Here is a 24,887-nt window from a genome sequence, read left to right on the forward strand (position 1 = left end):
TTGCTTCCCCTGCCCACCGGCGCCTATGATTGGTTGCAGTTAGACACGCCCCCACGCTGAGTGACAGCTGTCTCACTGCAACCAATCACAGCTGTCGGTGGGCGTGTCTACATTGAGCAGTAAAATAAATAAATAAATAATTTTAAAAAAACGACGTGCGGTCCCCCCCAATTAGTATCATAGTATCATAGTATCATAGTTTTTAAGGTTGAAGGGAGACTCTAAGTCCATCTAGTTCAACCCGTAGCCTAACATGTTGATCCAGAGGAAGGCAAAAAAACCCCAATATGGCAAACAAGTTCCAATGGGGAAAAATGTCCTTCCTGACTCCACATCCGGCAATCAGACTAGTTCCCTGGATCAATACCCTGTCATAAAATCTAATATACATAACTGGTAATATTAAATTTTTCAAGAAAGGCATCCAGGCTCTGCTTAAATGTTAGTAGTGAATCACTCATTACAACATCATGCGGCAGAGAGTTTCACAGTCTCACTGCTCGTACAGTAAAGAATCCTCGTCTGTGATTATGATTAAACCTTCTTTCCTCAAGAAGTAACGGATGCCCCCGTGTTCCAGTCGCAGGCCTAGGTGTAAAAAGATCTTTGGAAAGGTCTCTGTACTGTCCCCTCATATATTTATACATTGTGATTAGATCCCCCCTAAGCCTTCGTTTTTCCAAACTAAATAACCCCAAGTTTAATAACCTATCTTGGTATTGCAGCCCACCCATTCCTCTAATAATCTTGGTCGCTCTTCTCTGCACCCTCTCCAGTTCAGCTATGTCCTTCTTATATATCGGTGACCAGAATTGTACACAGTATTCTAAGTGCGGTCGCACTAGTGACTTGTACAGAGGTAGAACTATATTTTTTTCATGAACACTTATACCTCTTTTAATACATCCCATTATTTTATTAGCCCTGGCAGCAGCTGCCTGACACTGTCCACTAAAGTGAAGTTTACCATCCACCCATACACCCAAGTCTTTTTCTGTGTCTGTTTTACCCAGTGTTCTACAATTAAGTACATAATCATAAATGTTATTTCCTCTACCCAAGTGCATGACCTTACATTTATCTACATTAAACTTCAATTGCCACTTCTCAGCCCAATCCTCCAATTTAAATAAATCTCCCTGTAATATAAAATTATCCTCCTCTGTATTGATTACCCTGCAGAGTTTAGTATCATCTGCAAATATTGAAATTCTACTCCGCATGCCCCCAACAAGGTCATTTATAAATATGTTGAAAAGAAGCGGGCCCAATACTGACCCCTGTGGTACCCCACTATGAACTGAGACCCAGTCCGAGTACGTACCATTAATAACCACCCTTTGTTTCCTATCACTGAGCCAGTTTTTAACCCAGTTACACATATTTTCCCCTATCCCCATTATTAGGATACCAGCCAGGGTAAAGTCACACGGCTGAAGGCTGGTATTCTCAGGATAGGGAGCTCCACGTTATGGGGAGCCCACCACCCTAACAATATCAGCCAGCAGCCGCACGGAATTGCCGCATCCATTAGATGTGACAGTCCCGGGACTCTACCCAGCTCATCCCAAATTGCCCTGGTTCATTGGCAATCGAGGTGATAAGGAGTTAATGGCAGCAGCCCATAGCTGTCACTAAGTCCAAGATTAATCATGGCAGGTGTCTCCCCGAGATACCTTCCATGATTAACCTGTCAGTTAAAGTAAATAAACACACACAACGAAAAATCCTTTATTTGAAATAAAAAACAATAACAAAGACCCTCTTTTACCACTTTATTAAGCCCCAAAAACCCCTCCAGGTCCGGCGTAATCCACGGAGGTCCTGCGACGCTCTCAGCTACATGAAGCTGGCAAGAGCTGCAGTAGAACACCGCTTCTCCTGTCAGCTCCACACAGCAACTGAAGTGAGCCGCGCGATCAGCGATGATGTCACTCAGGTTACTCGCGGCCACCGCTGGTTCCTCCAACTGTAACAGCGAATCACCCGAGTGACAGAAGTGAGCTGCGCGATCGGCGATGAAGTCACAGGTGAGTTGCGGTCTCGGGGGGAGGACTCCAGCTAGCCGCGGGTAACCAGAGTGATGGCAGAGCTAATTGCGCTGCTCACTTCATTGACTCTGGGGGTTAGCGGTTACCGGTGAGTCCTTCACGGGTGACTGCTAATCAGGACGCAACACAGATAGAGCCGCGGTATGACAGTGAAGTCGGGTGAAGTTCACCCGAGTTCATTCTCATCGCGCGTCGCTGTCTGCTGTCAGCGGGTATGTAGCAACGACATTTTACATCACACACTGATCATTTCACACGGACAACACTTGGACTTTACACTTACGTATCTCACGCACACACGGACATTCCACACGCACACACGGCTAGCATACACCATCACATGGATGTCACACGTATCGTAGAAACGGACATAAAATATGGAACACGGACCCGAAAAACGGAACGTTAGACATGTGCGTGTTTTTCACGTGCGTGTGAAGGGGGCCTTAGGCCTCTTTCACACGTCCATGTCTCCAGTACGTGTTTGGTCCGTTTCCTCACGTACCAGAGACACGGGCACACGTAGACCTATTAAAATCAATGGGTCTGTGCTCACGTGCGTATTATGCCATGGAACATGTGTACGCGTGGAGCATACGTGTGCTCGTGTGCTCCACACGTAGACATGTCAGTTTTTCTCCGGCATCACGGGTGTCACACGGAACGTAAACAGGTCACACGGAATGCAAGCGGACCACACGGATGTGTTCCGTGTGACACGCACCAGAGAAAACACGTGTCTGCGAGAAAAAAAAAAAAAATGACTCACCTTCTCCAGCCCTGCTGTGTCTGCCGCTGCTGACACTTGCTTCCGACCGCCGCTCATTATGCTCATTGCATATTCACTTCACTGCGGGCGGAAGCAGCAGCAGCGGGGAGTCGGCAGGACCGGAGACGAAAGATCAGAACCACGGACAGCGAAGCCAGGGACAGGTGAGTTGAAAGTTCCTGTTCTCCATGTTTTATCATGGATAACACACGGCGACCACACGTGTGCCATAAACACGGCTCACGGAGGGCAATACGCACCTTTGACACGTCCGTGAAAAACGTGCGTGATTTTCACGGACGTGTAAAAGAGGACTAAGGCTGTGTGCCCACGATCAGTTTTCACAGCGTTTTGGATGCAGCATGCATGCTTGTGCAGTACAAGCATAGTGGATGGATTTCTAGAAATCCCGTGCCCACTGTGCTTGTTTTTTCCACAGCAAACACTGACCTGTGGTGCGGCTTCCCGAGTAGCATCATGTCAATTGTTTTCTGCGGAGTCGCAAGCGTCCTCCTCAGGGAGAACAGAAGAGAGCGAACGCAACTGCCTGAGCCCAGATCTGGGGTACGAGCATCTGCGGTCTCCTGCGGAGGAGACTTGCGGCCCCGCAGGTCAGGACCCGCTGCGTCCAGGACACAGCGGGTCCTGATTGTTGGCAAGTACCCTTACAGTTGCAGTGAAATAGATGGGATTTATAGAAATCTTCCGCCCACTGCATTTTTTTTTAGGCCTCTTTCACACGTCCGTGAAAATCACGCACATTTTTCACAGACGTGTCAAAGGTGCATATTGCCCTCGGTGAGCCGTGTGTATGGCACACGTGTGTTCTCCGTGTGTAATCCGTGATAACACATGGAGAACGGGAACTTTCTACTCACATGTCCCTGGCTTCGCTGTCCGTGGTGCTGATCTTCGGTTTCCGGTCCTGCCGACTCCCCGCTGCTGCTGCTTCCGGCCGCAGTGAAGTGAATATGCAATGAGCATAATGAGCGGCGGTCGGAAGCAAGTGACAGCTGCGGGAGAGACTGCAGGGCTGGAGAAGGTGAGTAAAGTTTTTTTTCTTTTATCGCAGACACATGTGTTTTCTCCGGTGCGTGTCACACGGATCACATTCGTGTGGTCCGTTTGTGTTACGTGTGACCCGTTTGCGTTCCGTGTGACACCCATGATGCCGGAGTTAAAACGGACATGTCTACGTGTGGAGCACAAGGTCACACGTATGCTCCACACGTATACACGGTCCATTGCGGTCCAATACGCACGTGAGCGCAGACCCATTCATTTTAATGGGTCTACGTGTGCCCGTGTCTCCGATACGTGAGAAAACTGACCAAACACGTACCGGAGGCACAGACGTGTCAAAGAGGCTTTATGGAGCGTAAACTGACCAGTGATCTGTTTTCCAAGTCTGCAACATGTCAATTTCTTTTGTGGATATTCTGACTTTTTTGTTTAGATTTCCCCCCCAAAATGGCATTAGATGTGTAAAATCCACAGGTGAAAAACGTATATGCATTTTTAATATATTTCTACTACAGAAATCAACATGTAAAACACACATATGACTGTATGAATAATGTTTTATCAAAGCCAAATAGCAGGAAGTATCCAAACCAAAGCACCAAAACCTGACATACCAAAAAAGAGACAGGAACTGCATTGTCAAAAACGCATATAAAAATGTATTAAAAAATGCAATGAATTGAATGTGATTAACCTATTATATTATTAGATTATTATTTTCCTAATAGATGCAGAAATGCTGCAATATCAAAAACTCACCAAATGCTCATCACCAGAACCGATTTATTCAGACTTGGTCACTTTGTTGCAGACTGAACCATTTTGTACATATGAATGAGAGTGTTCTTATATCATGTACTGTACATGGATTTCTACAAACCTCACTCAAATCTTTCTAACAGTTGCAAATATGTTAAATTCCTTTATTTTTGCTAATATCAAATATATATAAACTGCATTATGTGACCCATATGGCAGTATAGCGATAGAAGACTTACCATCGTGATCTGTTCTCTGCAGCTGCTGAACCTTTGTACTGAATGGTATTTAAATTCTCAGTTGTGCAAATATTGAGCAATTTTTTTTTTAAATGGAAATCAATGTTTTTCTCACTAAATCTTTCTTGGCCCATCCTTTGACTTGAATTTTCTTCTGAAATTCATAGCAGAGTATCTTATTTTCTGTGCACAGTTACGGTAATCTGAAATAATCCAATATAATATGTCACATGTGCAGAATCATTATGTTTTTAACACTAGAAGTCCCAGAAATTTCGAGCTCCCCCTGAAGTCCCGAAAGAGGGTCAAGTGACCAAATACAATAAACTGAATAGAACTAACTAGAAACTAAGGGGTACTTTGCACGTTTCGACATCGCTACTGCGATATCGTTGGGTCAAATCAAAAGCGACGCACATCCGGCGCCAGTAACGATGTCACAACGTGTAAAGCCTAGATGCGCCGATTTACGATCGCAAAAGCGTCGTAAATCGGCGATCTGTGTAGCGTCGGCCATTTCCATAATTTTGGAACAACCGATGTTACGATGTTGTTCCTCGTTCCTGCGGCAGCACACATCGCTGTGTGAAGCCGCAGGAGCAAGGAATATCTCCTTACCTGCCTCCACCGGCAATGCGGAAGGAAGGAGGTGGGCGGGATGTTTACGTCCCGCTCATCTCCGCCCCTCCACTCCTATTGGCCGCCTGCCGTGTGACGTCGCTATGACGCCGCACGACCCGCCCCCTTAGGAAGGAGGCGGGTCGCCGGCCAGAGCGACTTCGCAGGGCAGGTAAGTGCGTGTGAAGCTGCCGTAGCGATAATGTTCGCTACGGCAGCTATCACCAGATATCAAAAACCTAAAGATTAGAAACATCAGATCCATATTATATTTCTTGCATTAACGTTTTTACTATGGTCCCCCAAAAACCACTATAAACCTACAATCGACTCATAGTTACACATAATGATATAAAATAGTCTCCAAGTGGATTTAATATATCACTTTATTTCATCAATAGAAAAATTATATATTTTTATGGATACACAAAATGCAGATAGTGCTATATAAAAACACACAATACGTTTAGGTGAACACAAACAGAGGGCAGTGTGACCTAACACAATACACGGCAATTTGATAAACCAACTATATTCCTGCACGTAGTGAAAAAGTATTCGCCATCAGGAGAGCAACCTAATATTATATGCACACAGTAATATTGAGCCAAAATATACAAATAGTTTGATAAAGTGCTTGGTTATAGTGCTTAATTACCAATCTCATGTCCTGTCATATTACACATTTGTTATATTGCACATATCCCAAACATTATAAAAAGTTATTATCATAGATAATCCACGATTACAGCCATATATATACATTGCATATAAGATAGCCTGATTTCAAGAATTGGTGCTCAAGCCCTGAATACATGTTACAGACTTCCACTATTAAGCATAAAGGTGGCTCATGGTAGCAGATTAGATGGGGAACGCTGCTGCATATGTAGGCAATCTCAATCAGCCCAGCAATCTATTCATATAAACTGCCTCCAGATCAGTATGGGGAATCTCACCCCCCAAGATAACCACCTGATGTTGCTATGCCCGGTCTCTGGTCACACCGCCCCTCACCCCAACGCGTTTCGCCAGAGCTTCGTCTGGAGGTGCAGGGACAGTGGAAACAGCTCCCTAAATACCTCTTCTAGAGTGTGCGTCTGTAGATCGTGCCGCTGACTCTCCTGTACTGTATGCGCGTGCGCGGTCCAGTCCTTGGCCCCCTTCCCTGTTGTGCCCGGCGTCCAATGGTGGTTTATCTCTGCGCACATGGACGATGCTGACTTCCGGGATGCCGGCCATGGCGGTGAATGCGGAAGTGGCTGGTGATGATGGGGGTGGTAGTGCCGGGGTGTGTGCAGTGATGATGGGTGCGTTAGTACCTGCGTGTGGGCGGTGATGATGGGGGCGGTAGTGCCAGGGTGGGGGCGGTGATGATGGGTGCAGTAGTGCCGGGGTCTGTGCGGTGATGATGGGGGCGGTAGTGCCTGCGTGTGTGCGGTGATGATGGGGGCGGTAGTGCCTGTGTGTGTGCGGTGATGATGGGGGCAGTAGTGCCTGTATGTGTGCGGTGATGATGGGGGCGGTAGTGCGGGGTGTGTGCGGTGATGATGGGGGCGGTAGTGCCTGTGTCGCGGGCGGAGGAGGGGACGCTGCACTCTCCCACTGCTCGGGTCCGGCCGCTGCTGCTGCGGCTGCTGCTGCTCGGTGGTGGCTCGAGCGGTGGGCCGGATCCCGGGGACTCGAGCGGCGTTCCTCGCCCGTGAGTGAAAAGGGTGGGGATTGATTGTGGGGATTTGAGATTGTCCGTGACACCACGTGGTTGTGGTGAGGTTGTGACACCACCGCTGCTCTGGACGGGGATCCCGGGAGCGATGACAGGGAGGAGCCTAGGTGTTAGTTCTCCCCTCCGTGGGTAGGGGGTTGGTTGTCCCGGGGCCCGGTGATGGGGTAGGGATGGATTGCAGGCGGGTTACGGGGCCTGGCGAGGTGCAGGGTCGCGGGGGCAGCGCTGTGCCGCACGGCACAGTGGTACTCACTCAGCCAATGATGTACACAGAGTCTCCGGTAAAACAAACGGCTGGATGGACGGGTCCCACGGACGGCTGCGGTGTTTCTCCTCCCGGCATGTTGATGGTTACTGCCTTTCCCTGCACCTGTGTAGTGTGTACGGTTCCAATGGGTTCCCACCGGTAACCCACTCCCCAGCTTGGATGGGTGCTGAAGGAGCCCTTTTTGCCCGCAGGCTCTGGCCCTGGGAACTTTAGCCTTGGCGGTGACTGTGTTTCCCTCTCTCGGTTGGACTGTTGCCTTCTGTCGGGATTTTGCTAACGGATTTGGCAAATTCACGGCAACTCCTAGCCTTGCCAGGGTCCGTAAGCCCCTGCCGGAGGATGCTGGCTTCTCTTTGCGTACCGGTCCGGTAGCGCCGGGCCACCGCCCATCCACGGTCCTTACGGCTAGCTCCAATAGGCCACTCCTGCAGACGGTCACCACCATCTGCCAACCTTGCTGATCCGTCCGGGCCACACACCCGGACCAACTTCAGTCTGCTCCTCTACCACTTTCGTTCCTCTCACTTTCACTTCCAAACTCTATCTCTCCTTCTCTTCCCGCCTCCAGGACTGTGAACTCCTCGGTGGGCGGGACCAACCGCCTGGCCCACCCCCTGCCCCTGGAGCCCCTGGAGGAAGGCAACAAGGGTTTTTGTCTGACTTTGGTGTGCCTGACCGGGAGTGTGGGGTGTGTTGGTGTTGTTCTGTGACGACCTGGCTTGTCCAGGGTGCCACACCTCCATGTGTGCGGTGATGATGGGGGCGGTAGTGCCTGTGTGTGTGCGGTGATGATGGGGGCGGTAGTGCCTGTGTGTGTGCGGTGATGATGGGGGCTCTCTCTCTCTTGGCTAAAGAAAACTAACGCAACGTGTTATTTCACAGGAATCTGTTGCCTTTATTATCACACTATTTACAACGCATTCGTCACATGCGTCACACAACGCATTGTGACGGATGCCAAACAACGCAATTGTGAAAGTAGCCATAGCTGGTCCTGAAAGCCCCAAAGGCACAGCAGAGAGGTGAGACTTTGTCGCTTGTACCACCTTGTGTTCGTGCTGGGAATGTATGATATGTTTTTGCAGTGGTGTAACTAGAGTCCAATGGGCCCCAGTGTGAAATTTGGACCTGCCCCCCCCCCACTCACACATGTTCTCACATGTACGGGCCCTTGTAGTGTTCTAACTTCTATCAAGACTGAACTGCCTCCCCTCCCCCTTCATTATGTAGTAATGTCCTCCGTCCTGGTATATATGCCCATCATCCTGGTGAATATGTCCTCATCCTGGTGTATATGACCCAATGCTGGTATATAAGGTCCTCATCCTGGTATGTATGGTCCACGTTGTCTCCATCCTGGTATATATGTTCCCATCCTGAGTTACATGGTCCCCAATCCTAGTGGGCATTCATGTCTGTTGGCAATTTTCTGTGGACATTTTTCACATATCATGTGAACATCCTCACCTTGCACCTCAAATATCATAGATCTGAAACTTTCTGATGCTGCAATTGGCAATTTTCTGTGTGGGCAATTTTCCATGTGGGCAATTTTCCATGTGGGCAATTTTCCGTGTGGGCAATTTTCCATGTGGGCAATTTTCCTGTGGGCATTTTTCCTATGGGCAATATGTAACGGGGGCAGGGGGCGCCTCAGCTTGTGTAGTCGGGTCCCCTCGCCTTGTGGGCCGCAGGCTGAACCCCGGCCCGGCCGTTACTTGCAAAGCAGGTGTGTTGTTGGGGCAGAGTGTGGATGAATGGGGCCCATTCATGACAGCGTTCCTTCTGTGCTCTCCAGCTCCTTCTTCACTTTCAGGAAAGAGACAATTGCAGGCAGCGGGTAAACCAAACACCGTTTTATTAAACAAAGCTTCCATCTTTCTGTTTGCAGCAGTCTTACTTTAGTACGTTACAAGTTACAAGTCCTTTTCTACAAAAACGGTTTCCTTTTTCTCTACGGGCACTTTCCTTTGCCTGCAGGGGCCAATTGTTATCCCCCTAGCAGTGGTACTCCTATCCCGATTTTAGTCCATCCCTTTCCCAGGGATTTGTATTGAACTAGGGGACGGCTCCAGTACTCACTACCGGCTCCGGATTAGCTCCAACTTCTTCGCTCCACTGCCACAGCACCCACTCCTGCACTCTGCCCCGACACTTCTCAGCTCACTCCCCTGTTACATCTCCCAGCACACTGCCCTGCATTCAGAGCCCAACCCCCCTTCTCTTCCCTCCTAGGCTGCCCTGCCCCTTCCTTCCCTGTCACTGTTACCAGGGGAACCACTCACTACACTGGCACCTAGGGAGGAAACAGTTTATGACAGGTAACATTTTACCATCAACATTTACAATTTGCCACCATACTACTGTGGCATTTTCAGGGGGGAAAAACCGCTCCTTCACTACCAGGGGTCCGACTACCCCTTACATTCCTCCCCTCTTTAACCTCAGCCTCCTGGCGAGGTTCGTACCTGCAAAACAACACATGTAGGAAAACACAATACTTAAAACACACAGACTGGCACACAAGTTTGATGCCCGGAGTCCCTCCAGGGAAGCTCCCGGTCTTAGTCGCACATCTGCCCAGAGGCCCTCCTCAGGCGCTCCCGGTCTTAGCTGACCTTCTGCCCGGATGCTATTTGCAAGCGCTCCCGGTCTTTGGGTGGGCAGAAAACAACAGGACAACAAGATTCCTTCTTAACAGTCACGGAAGGAGTCCACGCACAGTTCTGCATTAAGCTCCTCCCGGGTTCAGTACTTTTAACGTTGCTTAAGCTGTAACATTCGCTGGCTCCTAACAGCACCGGCTCCCAACAACAAACAGACGTCTCTTCCGGATGACCACCTCTTCACGCTGGGTGGTATGCACGCAGTCATTCGGCCCGCTGGGCCCTCACATGGTCGGAGAGGGACTGTCCAGGTAAGCGGGGTAGCCTACGAAACGGCTCATAACCCGGTGGCTCCGGTACTTCCTTCTCTGGTTCAGGCCCTTCAGCCTCCTGCGGGGGTGAGGGGGTAGCTGGACGGGACCGCAGTGGGCTGCCAACAACAACTACCGGGTGCGACACCATACTCTGATGTATCACCAGTAATGCCGATTCTTCTCTTGGCTTGTCTCCAGCCGTAGGTTCGGCGGCCGCTTTTGGCGCAACCGTCGGGGTACTCTTCAGCCCACAGGCTTCAGCGAGCGCTTGCTTATGCTGAGCGCGCCACGCTCTGTTCTCCATTCTGCTTGGTCCAGGTATTGGAGTTTGCTTCTTCTTCCACTGCCGGGGTTGCAATCGCGCCGGGGAAGGTGGAGGCGGTTCTTCTTTTCCCGCTTCTGCCCATACTCCGCCCCCGGCCTCACCCACCAGGTCGGCACAGCGTTTGCGACGCCTCTTCTTTCTTGTGGCGCCGCCCACGTCTCTAGACCACTGCAGTATCTCGGGGCAAGCACCTCCCCTCTTTGGGCGGTGCACTCCGGGCTTCTTCCTTACAGGCCAGCCCAGCGCTTTTCGTTTGGCACCCACTTTTCGCGCCTTAAGTAAACCCATGAAGACGGCCGCCATCTTGCCGCCATTTTGTGGCACGTACAGCACATCAGGCACCACTTGGTCATCTTCACAGTTTCTGGTCGGGGTCTCTCGCATGCGAGCCCGATCCTGCCGACTACGCCAAAATGTAACGGGGGCAGGGGGCGCCTCAGGTTGTGTAGTCGGGTCCCCTCGCCTTGTGGGCCGCAGGCTGAACCCCGGCCCGGCCGTTACTTGCAAAGCAGGTGTGTTGTTGGGGCAGAGTGTGGATGCATGGGGCCCATTCATGACAGCGTTCCTTCTGTGCTCTCCAGCTCCTTCTTCACTTTCAGGAAAGAGACAATTGCAGGCAGCAGGTAAACCAAACACCGTTTTATTAAACAAAGCTTCCATCTTTCTGTTTGCAGCAGTCTTACTTTAGTACGTTACAAGTTACAAGTCCTTTTCTACAAAAACGGTTTCCTTTTTCTCTACGGGCACTTTCCTTTGCCTGCAGGGGCCAATTATTATCCCCCAAGCAGTGGTACTCCTATCCCGATTTTAGTCCATCCCTTTCCCAGGGATTTGTATTGAACTAGGGGACGGCTCCAGTACTCACTACCGGCTCCGGATTAGCTCCAACTTCTTCGCTCCACTGCCACAGCACCCACTCCTGCACTCTGCCCCGACACTTCTCAGCTCACTCCCCTGTTACATCTCCCAGCACACTGCCCTGCATTCAGAGCCCAACCCCCCTTCTCTTCCCTCCTAGGCTGCCCTGCCCCTTCCTTCCCTGTCACTGTTACCAGGGAAACCACTCACTACACTGGCACCTAGGGAGGAAACAGTTTATGACAGGTAACATTTTACCATCAACATTTACAATTTGCCACCATACTACTGTGGCGTTTTCAGGGGGGAAAAACCGCTCCTTCACTACCAGGGGTCCGACTACCCCTTACAAATATTCATGTGGGCATTTTTCCTGTGGGCAATTTTCTGGTCACCGACAGCAATGGCCTTAATTACAGAACAAAAGACAGTGATTATAGGATGTTTGCTAAAATCTTTCAGGTCATTCGACCCGTCTCTGGGTTCCAAAGGTAGAAATGTTAAATGACCCCTCTCCGGGACTTCTAGTTTTAATTGTTTGTTTGGTTTGTGTTGCCTATTTTTCCTCTTTTTATGTTTTTTATGTCCAAGTCAGCTATAAGCTAGACATAAGCAAGTTTTTTGTACGCAACCAGTTCATCCCCAGTTGATTTTCCGTTTTTGTTTTTTGCTTCTCTTCTTCCAAGAACCATAACGTTTTTATTTTTCCGCCAATCTTGCCATAAAGGCTTATTTTTTGTGGGACGAGTTGTACTTTTGAATGAAACCATTAGTTTTACTATATAATTTACTAAAAAACAGAAAAAAAATTCCAAGTGCAGTGAAATTGCAAAAAAGTGCAATTGCACAATTGTTTTTGGGATATTTTATTCACCATGTTCAATATATGGTAAAACTGATGTGTCAGTGTGATACCTCAGGTCAGTACGAGTTCGTACATATTAAACATGTACTTTCACTTTTATCTGAGAGGTTAAAAAAAATTCTGAAGTTTGTCCAAAAAAAGAGTAGCACTTTAGGCACCATTTACTGAGACCCATAGCGTTGTCACTTTTTGGGATCTGGGGCTTAGTGATGGCTTATTTTTTGCATCTTCAGCTGGCATTGTTCTGCAGATGCTATGTTTTGATTGCCTATTATTACAGTTTAAAAAAAAATTGCAGCTATCAAAAAACTTAATTTTTGTGGTTAGATTTTTCTTCTTGCCCCGCCGTGTAAAGATTAGATTATTTTATATTTTGATAGTTTGGCATTTCTGAACTGTGCATACATTTTATTTTTTTTTAACTTTTATTTTCAATGGGCGAATGGGGGGTGATTTCAACTTTTAGGGTTTTTTTATTTTTTCATATTCTTAAAAACTTTTTTTTTTTACATTTTTCTTTATTTTACTAGTCCCCTAGGGGACTTTATGGATCAGCAGTCTGATCGATTGTTCATTTCTGTAGTTCAGAGCTGCATAGCTCTGTTCAGGAGACATGCAGCGTTCCTCTGAGAGCCAGCGCTCTGTCGACTCTCACAGGAAATACATCATGATCGCATCAGGGGTCATGACATGACCCCGAGCTACCATGGCAACCATTGGTTCCCCGCAATAACGTTACAGGGCCTTCGATGGCCATTTAAATCAAGCTGTCACATTTTGACAGCACAACAGCCTGTTATCCCCCCATGTCTGCTGTTCAAATCAGCAGACATGTGCGAGGATCACCGCTGGCTCACTGCAGCAGCCGGCAGTGATTACCGCAACATGACCGATGACGTACCTGTATGTCATCGGTCATGAAGGGGTTAAAGATGAACAAATTAAAGAGCTATTCCCATCTCCAAGATCCTATCATAATATGTGGTAGGTGTAATAATAATAGTAATAATATTAGCAAATGCTTCCAATTAGAAATTTAGTATAGTTATCCTGATTTATTATGTCGCTTACCTCATGTTCAGGGCATTGCAGGACCTTAGGTATCCATGGCTACGACTACACATATAGTTACAGTTAGTTACTTGCTAGTGGTCATAACCATGGATACCTAAGGTCCTGCAAGGCCCTGAACATGAGGTAAGCACCAAAGTGAATCAGGAGAACTATACTAAATTTCTAATTGGACATATTTGCTAATATTATTATTATAATTACACTTACTTTCATATTGGGATAGGATCTTGGAGATGGATATCCCTTTAAGTTATTCTTCATACCGGAATATGCTGTGAATACCTGGCTATGTATACAAATATGCCGCCCCCACTCCAGCAGCCGGGCTGCTCGGATCCGGACCTGCAGTGTGGCTCGAGGGATCTTTCGGACCCGGGGGTAGCGCGGACACTTCAAATAAAAACGGGATGTTTATATACGGGAATTGCCGTAGGTACTTCGTGACGCCACCCATGGTGTGTGGTGAGATGTGGCACCACCGCTGCTGTTGGGGAGCACCCGGGGATGATGGGATAGCAGCTGGATGTTAACCCCTCCGTGGGTAGGGATGGATGCCCCGGGGCCCAGTGTCTCTGTGCTGAGGTTGGTAGCTTGCAGGGGCTGGCACGCCCGGTCAGACTGGTGGATGTTAGTTTACTCACAGTAAAATGAATCACACGAGTCCAATGGTAAACCAAGGTGTCGGTGGCTGGCCACCGCGGCCGGGTGTATTCTGGTCCCTCACCCGGGGTGATGGTCTGTGTCACTTTCCTCTGCACTATTTAAGTTCTCTTTGGACTCCTCGGTGTGGAACTCAAGAGTCGCTCCCAGAACTATGGATGGGAGCCTTGCCCGCAGACGCTGACTCTTGGGATCTACCGGGCCCTATCCCCCGCAGTGGGCTGTTGTCTACTTTTTGGGACTTTGGGTGGGAAAATACCTGTAATCCTGTCCTCAACTGGTAAATTAACAAAGACTGTGGTTCCGGTCTCTGCTTCATGGTCCAGGTACTCCCTCTGTGCACGGTTTCCGGGTCGGTTCTTCGGTGTCGGTACCGGCGGGCTCCAACCCTGCCCCGGTCCACCTCGGATCTCCGACAGCCGTCTTCCCGTCTCCTGCCAGACACGGACCACCGTCTGCCACCTAGCCAGCACGCCGGGGCTCCAACCCCGACGCCTCTCCTCTCTGACTTTACTTGCACTTTTCTCCTCACTTCTTGCTACTCACTTTAACTTCAACTTAACTCCACTGCCTTTCAACAACAACTCTTTTCAACGACTGACTCTTTTTCCGCCCGGGTTCTCTAGACCCCTAGGTGGGTGTTCTCATCCGCCTGGTCCCGCCCACTGATGTGCCTGTCCTACCCTGAGGGGGGGTGACTAGGGCTTGGTTGGCTTGGTGTAACCCTGTGAGGGAAGGTATTGTGCGGGGGCCTATTTGGTGCGTGACCACCTGGCGGCGCCGAGCGTCACACAAATAATATACACTTGAGTTGTTCTCTCTAAAACAGGCCTGCTCAACATATGACCCGCCAAAGGGTTTGCTGCATCCCGCAGATCGGTCTGGCAAATGCTGCTCCCTGCTTTCTGTGTTCAAATGCGAATACATTTGAATAGTGCAACGCCTGGACTGGGGCAGAGGAGTAGAGGAACGTCTGTCTTCCCTCTGCGTGTAGCAGCATGATGAGGTCAGAACACTGTGACCTCATCACACTGTTGCTGGCACAGAGGCAGCGGAGGCGGTGTGGGCAAAAGTAAACACTCAATCAAAAAGCCAAAGATTAAATGCCTTATAGTGGGTGGATAGAGGGAGGTTAATGTTACTGTGATGACTCATAATGAAGGGACAATTGTAAAAGTGGGTATAGTTTTGCCTGTGGGTGATATTGTGTGTGTGCTGACTTAGGAGGTACTGTGTATGTGCTGTCTGTGGTGGATATTGTGTGTGTGCTGCCTAGGGGTACTGTGTATGTGCTCCCTATGGGGGTACTGTGTGTGTGTGCATATGGTGCTGCCTGTGGGTGATACTGTGTGTGTCTGTGTACATGTGCGTATTGGTTATGGGGGGTACTATGTGTATGTTGCCTGTGCGGAGTACTCTGTGTGCTGCCTCTGGGGAGTGCTAAGGGTGTGCTGCATGTGGGGGTACTGTGTTTTTGTGCTACTTTTGGGGGTACTGTGTATTTGTGTGTGTGTTGCCTATGCAGGGTAAAGTGTGTGTGTGCGTGTGTGCACATGCGTGCTGCCTGTGGGGGCCACTGTGGTCTTGGCACTGTATTCATCTACTTGACGCATCTATCAGGGATAAGCAGGTTACCATACAAAGCACCCAACCATATCTACCTAAAATAAAGACTAGAACCACGACTTTATTGCAGGAATGGCCACAGTTTTATTTAAACCGTATATATGTATACCAAAACTCGTGGCTCAACATGCCACTCAATTGTTACTTAAACCTTATACATATATACCCGTATAACCATACACACCGATAGATCCGTCCAAGAGGCCAACCATCCTTCATAACCCCCCGGCCGTAACCTCCAAACCGGCCCAGAGGACCACCTCGGCCGTAACCACCCGGCCCAAAGGTGAGGGGTAACAACGTTCCATCGTTAATTACCCCTTCCCAGAACCTGCGGGACCTCCGCCCACAAGTTCCCATCCAATCCGAAGCCACTCCCCTTGAGCGACTTCGTACCAACCAACCAACTGTCGGTACTCCCAACCTCTCAGACGGACCTATCACCCCGCCACAGACCGGCCAAGTGACCCCTTACTTGGCCCGGGCCCCCCACACCCCTAGTGCTTGCTCCAGGCCATCCCTCAAACCCAACATCCATAAATCCAGACCCACATCGGTCAAGTGAACCCCATCTCTCCTTAGATACTGCTCCGTGGACTCCTCCAATTCTCTATGCCGCACCACCAACCCACCATTCCTCGCCACAAACCTACCAATCGCCCGGTTCAGCTTGCTCCGAGCCCTATTAATCCGGTCCACCGACCTACCAAAACGCCACTGCGTCCGAGCTATAATGTCTGACCAAACGATAACTATGCCCGGGAACGCCCTCCACAAATGTAACAGGTCCAGCTTTATGTCCCTTTTTAATTCCCTTGCCGACCTTACTCCCAGATCGTTCCCACCCACGTGCAAAATTAACACATCAGGGTCACGATCCATACGGCTATAATAAGCCACCTCTGGGCGCACTCTACCCCAGGTCATGCCCCGAATTCCGAGCCACTTTACTCGGGCTTCCGACACCGACACTCCAAGCTGCCGACCGTCACGACGCACATCCGCTCGCAACGCTCCCCAATACACATAGGAGTGCCCGAGGATCCACACAGGGCATGGACCTACAAATACAAAAACCACGAATAAAAAACAGCAACAGAACAAGAAAATCACAACAAACCAGCATCAACACAAACCAGAAATCCCCCACCCCTGACCATCACCTGACTAAGTGAGGCCTAATGTACAAGCGAAACCTGGAAGACTCCCACCTCCCAATCCGCCGGATACAATCCTCACTCAAACCCCACCTGGCGGCCTCCGTCGCCGCCCCAATCCGGAAGGAGTGAGACCCGTACTCACGTGGCTCCTCCCCCACCCTTACTAAAGCCATCTTCAGCACCGCATTGAATTGGTACCGCGACAAAGCCAATCCATCCGCATGTCTAAGAAAAACGCCAGGGAAACCGCCGCGCACCTTTAAAAACTCTGACACTTGTACCACTGGGCACAACTGGTGCCCCGGTAAAGCAAACAACACTACTAAGCGCCCCCGACCCCTCTGATCCGTCTTCGAAAAGCGAAGGCGACATTCCACTCTATCCTCCCCCAGCATAACATCCTCCAACAGCAACCCACCCATCGCTTGCTTGGTCGGGCTGACCAATTCACCAATGCGAAAGGCCCCAAAAAACGCCAATACAAAAGCTACCGAAAACAACACCCGCTCATAAGGAGACGAACACAATTCCCCCAAACACCCCACTAACCGACCCAACAATGGCAATGACACCGGCCGCCTCATGTCACGCGACTGGGCCCCTTTTCGAAAACCCTTCATTGCCTGCCGCACCAGAAAATCCTTAGTCGCGTCCCGAACCCCTTGCATCTGAAACAAGAAGGCCAATGCCGCCAACTTGCAACCAATCACCGAAACGGACCGACCTGCCGAAAAATCCCCACTAATGAACACCAGGACCCCCAACACTCGGCCCTTGTAACCCGACTCCATAAAATCCCCTCTTTCCAACTCCGCCCATTCCTTCCACACCGCCTGATATCGGCACCAAGTAGCCTCAGACACCGATCTCCTAATCCCCTCAAATGCTACACCGATGCCAGGTCCCACAGCCATTCCGGACAAGGTTCTCCATCCGCGTCCGCTCCCGGCACCAGCTTCCTGAACCTGCAAACTGAAATCGTGATAGCGCGTCAGCCACCTCATTTCGAATCCCTGGCACGTGCCGGGCCACCACACAAATGTTCAACTCCAAACACCTCAACACCAAGTGCCTCAAATACCCCACAACCGGCGGGGATTTTGCCGACAGCGCATTGATGGAATGCACCACCGCCATGTTGTCACAATGCATGCAAACCCTTCTTCCGGAAAAAACAGGGCCCCATAACTCCACTGCTACAATGATGGGAAACAATTCCAGCAGAGCCAAATTCCTCACCAGACCTGCTTCCACCCAAAGCCGTGGCCACTTTCCAACACACCAGTGCGTCTGAAAAATTGCCCCAAAACCGGTCGCTCCAGCCGCATCCGTGTACAACTCCAACTGGCTATTGGACAAAGCCTCGCTCATCCAAAGGGTCCGACCATTGTACCGGTCCAAGAACCTCTCCCAAACCAACAAATCCCCTTTCATCACTTTGGTCACTCTGACAAAGTGATTTGGAGCTTTCACCCCCGCGGTTGCACTTGCCAGCCTCCTATTAAAGATCCGCCCCATTGGCATAATGCGACAAGCGAAATTCAATTTTCCAAGCACTGACTGCAAATCCCGCAACCGCACCTTCTTGGCCTGATACAAAACCCGCACCGACGCCTTCAAATCCAGAAGCTTCCCCTCCGGCAATCGGCATTCCATTGCCAGTGTATCAATTTCGATCCCTAAGAAACATAGGGCCGTCGCCGGCCCTTCTGTTTTTTCCTTTGCCAACGGGATACCTAGTCTCCGCGCGATCCGCTCTAACGTGAGCAACAACAAGGAGCAGACCGAAGAGCCCGCCGGACCCACGCAAAAGAAGTCATCCAGATAGTGAATCACTGAATGGACTCCTGCCACCTCTTTGACTACCCATTCCACAAAAGTACTAAATGCCTCAAAATGAGCACACGAAATGGAACAGCCCATCGGCAGGCAGCGATCAACATAGTATTCACCATCCCACATACACCCTAAGAGATGAAGGCTCTCTGGATGCACCGGGAGTAAACGAAAAGCTGCTTCCACATCCGCCTTTGCCATCAGGGCCCCCCGCCCGGCAACCCTTACCAGCTCCAAAGCCTTATCAAAAGATACATAAGAAACTGCCGACAACTCTGGCGATATCCCATCATTCACCGACAATCCCGCCGGATAAGATAAATGATGAATGAGCCGAAATTTGTTCGGCTCCTTCTTAGGCACCACCCCAAGGGGGGAAATCCTTAAATTGGAGAATGGCGGGTCCTGGAATGGACCCGCCATCCTCCCCAATTCCACCTCCTTTTGCAGCTTTTCCTTCACCACCGCCGGATGTTCTTTTGCGGACCTCAAATTCCCCGGGCGAAACACCGGCGCCTCAGATTCAAACGGAATCCGAAAACCTTCCGTAAAACCACTTGCCAACAACTCCGCCGCCCTAACATCCGGATACCTATTTAAATAGGGAAGCATCGCCTCTACTCTCACTGGCGTCCTCCCTTTTTCCAGACCCCTCCCCCGCCTTTCCTTTTCCTTTTTTGAAGCACCTGGCCAAGGAGTGGGACCCTCCACATCCGGAACACTCGTGTTTAAACCGACACGAGGCCCCAAACTTACACTGTCCCTCGTTATACTGCCAACAAGCCCCCTTTTTCTGTCCAGCCGAGGACCCGCCGCTCGCACCCGGGCTCCCGGCACCCCCTCGAAAGGGCTGAGCCGGAGCCGTCATTAACCGCATCCACAAAGAAATATCCTTGTGGCCCCACTGGACACCCTGCCGCAGAGCCTTCCGTTGCCGGAACTGCTCATCATATCTTAGCCACCCTAAACCGCCATACACTCTATACGCCTCCCCTATCGCGTCCATATAACCAAATAGGGCGGAACAATGCTCCGGCTCCTTTTCCCCGATCACGCTGGCTAAGATCGCAAAGGCCTGTAGCCAGTTAGTGAACGTCCTCGGGATCAATCTATACCTTCGTTTTTCCTCATCCTCTTTCTCCTTTTTTGTATCACTGGGTTTCACCTTATCCAAATTAAACTTCTCCAAGGGAAGCAAGGAAAAAATTTCCACATACTCCCCCTTCCAAATCTTTTCCCTCACCTCCTTCTTCAAGTGAACCCCTAACTGCCCTTCAAAACACACGTAAATTTCACTCTGTGCCCTATCATCCAACCGCACAACCTCATCCTCCTTTTCTTTTTCCTTTTCCGCCTCCTTGCTCGCACCCACGTCAGCCGCCCCACTGGCCGCCGTTCCCGCACCTACCGCCAAGGCAGGGTCCCGCACCGTCACCCCGCTCACCGCCGCCTCAGTCTGCACCACCTCCGTGGGGCCCACCCACGCCCCCACCGGAGCCCCCGGCCCAGTCCGACTAACCCGCTCCGCCGACAACCCCTGCAACGCTCCCAAAAGTTGCCCCCAAAACTCCGGGCCCGGGAAACCAGCCTGACCGACCCCACTCGCCCCCTGTGCCACACTTCCCGCGACGGAACCCCCGCCCCCACTACACACAGCATTAAACATGTCAGTCGTCTGCTCACCAGGCTGCCGTGGAACCGACGCCGGCACAGCCGTACCACGATCTTCCTGCTGCCGCTCTGCCCGACCTGCCGCTGCCATTGCACCATCGTCACCGCCGGAATCTGACGTGCTGCCGAAGTCTTCAGGGGGGACCAGCGAGGGGACAGCCTGCACCTGGCGGCCGTCAACCCCCACGGTCACCGCACCCTGCTCCTCCGGGCGCCTCCTGCTCGACCTTTTTCGTTTCTCACGCCGTGGCGCCCTGCCGCCGTCGTTCCTCGCTGTCTGCATGGGCACCTGCTGCGCTGCTGTTGTTGCCGCCGTCCTCAGTGGGCTCCCTCCCTGCCGACTGCAGGAAGGCCGTGCTGCATCTGACCGTCGCTGGGAACCCCCCCCAGCCCGATCCTTGCTGGCGGGGACCGTGACTGTGGACCTCATCCGTGCCTCCGGGCCACCGTACCCCTCCTCCACGCTCCTCACGTCGCCGCTCCCCTCATCACCCATCCTCCGACCTGTCGCTCTCCCCTGCCGTCTGCAGGGAGTCTCCGTTCGTGATATACCCCGATGAGCGCCACCCCCAGCCGGCACTTCACTGGGGGCTGCTGTGATCGCTGCTCCGGTCCTGGACTGTGCTGGCCGCGGACCGGAAGTGGGCCCCGCCGAGGCTCCGCCCACCCCCGACCCGCGGGATCTCCGTCGAGGATTCCTCCCGGCGGCCGGCAGCTCCCCCTGGTAAGATGGAGGGCTCCGCTGTCCCAGAGGGTCCCCATAGGGGCTCCTAGATCTCTCTCTCCCCCTCCCACTGGGGGAGTAGCGCTCCGGGCGCAGGAGTAGCAGCGGTCCGGGCGCAGGAGTAGCAGGCTGTACCGCTCCAGCTCCACAGACCGCCACCAGCTGCTGCCGCAGAGCGTCCACGCCGAGGACCTCGGAGGCCCCCCGCACCATCTCCAACAGCGCATTAAGGTCAGTCATAGCAGCGGCAGCACAACGTCCTGGGGCCACAACTTTTCAGCGACGAAAAGGGGAGGTAATCAGTCCACCCCCCTCTCTTATACCCCCCACAACCCCCACCCCTTCCCTGCTCCCCTCCAATCCCCCTACAGCTTCCTTCCACCAATCCAATAGTCCTAACTATCCCCTATCCCAGTTCAACCAATTAACCCCCTCCTAACCTTGCACCCTCACGATGGTCATGGGGTCCATTCACCCCTATGGGGCTCACTGCCCTTCTGACAGTGGTCCTGATCTTGTACACATGTAGCAATCCAAAATGTCTTTATGGCTTTGTTAGAACTTAAAAATCCTCAAAACTTAGAGTTTTGAGATTGTGAGAAGGATTTGCTGAGATTCTGCTTCAAAAGCTCAGTGTAAGTTAGCATATGTTCCCACTTATTTTCTTGGGAGCATAAACGGAGCATAATCTCTCCAAATCCTCCTCAAATATTCAAAACTTGGTTCTGCTGAAGTATTAATCTACTGATGGTGGTTCTGGTGAAGTATTTATATGGCTAAGTTCACTCAGGGTATCTTTTGTAACTACATAGATGCAGCGTTTTTGTCACAAAAAACGCACCAAAAACGCATCGTGCAAAAACGCATCAAAAAAACAATCCAGCATTTTTGAAGCGTTTTTACCCCGTTTTGCCCAATGCGTTTTTTAAGTCAAATCTATTAACTGGAAGGGCTCAAAAACGCAGTAAAAACGCAAAAAGAATTGACATGCTGCATCTTGAAAAACGCAGCCAAGAGGCAGCCAACAAAAGATGCCCAGTGTAGACAGCAAAATAGAAATCTGATAGACTTTGCTAGGAGGAGGAAATGCATGCATTTAGGTGCATCTTTGTGACCTCAAAAATGCAGCAAAAGATGCCCTGTGTGAACTTAGCCTATAAGTATCCCTTTAATATTTTGTGGCCCTTGGGATTGGATCAGTATGGCAATGCAGCCCTTGGACCAAAAGATGTTGTGCACCCCTACTCTAAAATATGGGTATGCAATGGTGTCTAAACATACTGCCTTTATCCTATATTCCACTTCTACTACAAGTGTAGCCAATACCAACAGTAAGGTAGCAATGGAGGGGGTGTATTTAACTATGCTCTAGTACAGGGGTCTCAAACACGCGGCCCGCGGGCCGCATGCGGCCCCTCAGGGTAGTTCGTGCGGCCTCCAGGCCCGTGCCCCTGTTCAGTATCGCGGCAGGTGCAGGGGCCGCAGCCACTGTCTGCACTTTATGTCAGATGAATGTGTTGTCGGTGCTGCGCTCTCGCGCAGGCAATACAATCATCTCACATAAATCACTGACAGTGACACTACAGCTGCCGCGATAGTGACAGGGGCACGGGCCTGGGGGCCGCATGAAGCAGAGATGAGGGAGCGGAGGGAGCGCGGGACAGGTGAGAAGAATGGTTGTGTGTGTGTGTGTTTTGGACGTTAACCCCTTAGCGACCTATGACGTACTGGGTACGTTATGGCTCCCTGGTACTTAAGGACCCATGACGTACCCAGTACGTCATGGCGAGATCGTAGCCCCGGTGGCTGCGATCGCTGCAAATACCTTAGATTCGGGGAGGAGGGGACCTCAGGAGGGGTGGTGTCTCCTCCCCGGACCTACGGAGGCTGTGATTGGCTGACGAATGCCGCTCAGCCAATCACAGCCACTAATGTTTCAGCCATTGAAAATCGCTGAAACATTGAAATCCAGCCAAGATCAGTGCAGCTGTAGCCCTGATCATTGGCTGGAGCTGGGTGACCTGTGTTTCACCCGCCCCCAGCTCTGATTGGAGAGACCGGCCTTGTGACCGATCTCTCCAATCACTGTGGATCTGGGGCCGCAGACCACTCCCCTCAGCTTCACTCCGGCATCTGTGAAAGGTGAAGGGAGCAGTGCTGACCCATTACTACAGGACGGGGACAAAGTGCGCACATTACTATGGGATGGGGATAAGGCTGGGGACATTACTATAGGATGGGGACATTACTAGGATGGGTACAATACTATTGGATGGGGACATTATTACTATAGTATGGGGACATTACTATAGGATAGGGACTAGGATGGGCACATTACTATAGAATGGGGATAAGGCTGGGGACATTACTATAGGATTGGGACATTACAAGGATGGGCACATTACTATTGGATGGGGACATTATTACTATAGTATGGGGACATTACTATAGGATAGGGACTAGGATGGGCACATTACTATAGAATGGGGACAAGGCTGGGGACATTACTATAGGATGGGGACAAGGTGGGCACAGTACTGTAGGATAGGGACATTACTACAAGGGGACAAGGATGGGAAACATTACTATAGAATAGGGATAATGCTGGGGACATTACTATAGGGTGGGGAAAAGGTTGGCACATTACTAAAGGATGGGCACATTACTATAGAATGGGGACAGTACTATAGGATGGGGAACATTACTATAAGATGGGGGACAAAGATGGACACATTACTATAGATTGGGGACATTACTATAGGATAGGGACAAGGATGAACACATTACTATAACATGGGGACAAGGATGAACACATTACTGTGGGATGGGGACTAGAATGGGGCACAATACTACAAGGGGACAAGGATGAGCACATTACTGTCAGATGGGGACAAGGATGGGGTACAATACTACAAGGGGACAAGGATGGGCACATTACTGTCGGATGGGGACTAGGATGGGGTACAATACTACAAGGGGACAAGGATGGGCACGTTAAAACAATATGGGGAACATTACTAAAAGATGTTGGTCAAAATTTCTATATAGTGCTAATTGTAAGACTATTAGTTACAAGAAAGGGATAATATGTAAAAAAAAAAATAAATGTTTATATTTAAACAAAGAATGTGCACGTTTGCTATAATGAACAAGTGAAAATGTTCAAAATCAGTGATCCCAAGGTGTGTAAAAAAACAATAATATATATTATATATGGTACCAATAAAAATGTCACTTTGTCCTGCAAAGAATGCGGCCCCCCAAATTATTTTTTTTCCTCTGTGCGGCCCATACACCCAGCCGAGTTTGAGACCCCTGCTCTAGTATATCTTGTTGCATTTACTTACCTATTATGTCTTAGATTAAGAACCCACAGGGTTCGAAACGCGTAAGACGTGTTTTATGTTTTCTTATGGATATCCATACAACCTTGTGTTGTTATAATCTTTGCAAATAAATGGCTTTTTAAGGAATTAATCAAACGTGTTGCTGGAAAAAAAAAATTCTAATGCTTTTCAACAGTAAGGTTCAAAAGGATAAGGCACTTCTACCGGTTTCTAGGTACCAGGGTGCTGTCAGGTTTCCGGGTTTTCCAGTTCTCTTTTGAAAGAGCTTGCCCTCGGTTAACATGGAGTTTACTGTTCTGTTGCCCTACTTCCTGTCCAGCTGCTTAAAAGGCCGCCTCTAAGCCTAGTCCAGTGCCTGAGTATACTGC

General features: G+C 50.3%; 1 protein-coding gene across 1 annotated transcript in view; it reads right to left on the minus strand.

Annotated features, from left to right (window-relative positions):
- Positions 1–5,027, minus strand: part of LOC142309794 (beta-microseminoprotein-like) — a 52,543-nt gene extending 47,516 nt beyond the window's left edge. The window contains exon 1 of the mRNA XM_075347248.1: positions 4,842–5,027. Within this exon, the coding sequence (XP_075203363.1) occupies positions 4,842–4,844 (3 nt within the window). The 5' untranslated portion in view covers positions 4,845–5,027. The remainder of the gene's footprint in view (positions 1–4,841) is intronic.
- Positions 5,028–24,887: the final 19,860 nt, after the last annotated feature.

Source organism: Anomaloglossus baeobatrachus, chromosome 5 (genome assembly GCF_048569485.1).
Source record: "Anomaloglossus baeobatrachus isolate aAnoBae1 chromosome 5, aAnoBae1.hap1, whole genome shotgun sequence".
Taxonomy (NCBI): Eukaryota; Metazoa; Chordata; class Amphibia; order Anura; family Aromobatidae; genus Anomaloglossus; species Anomaloglossus baeobatrachus.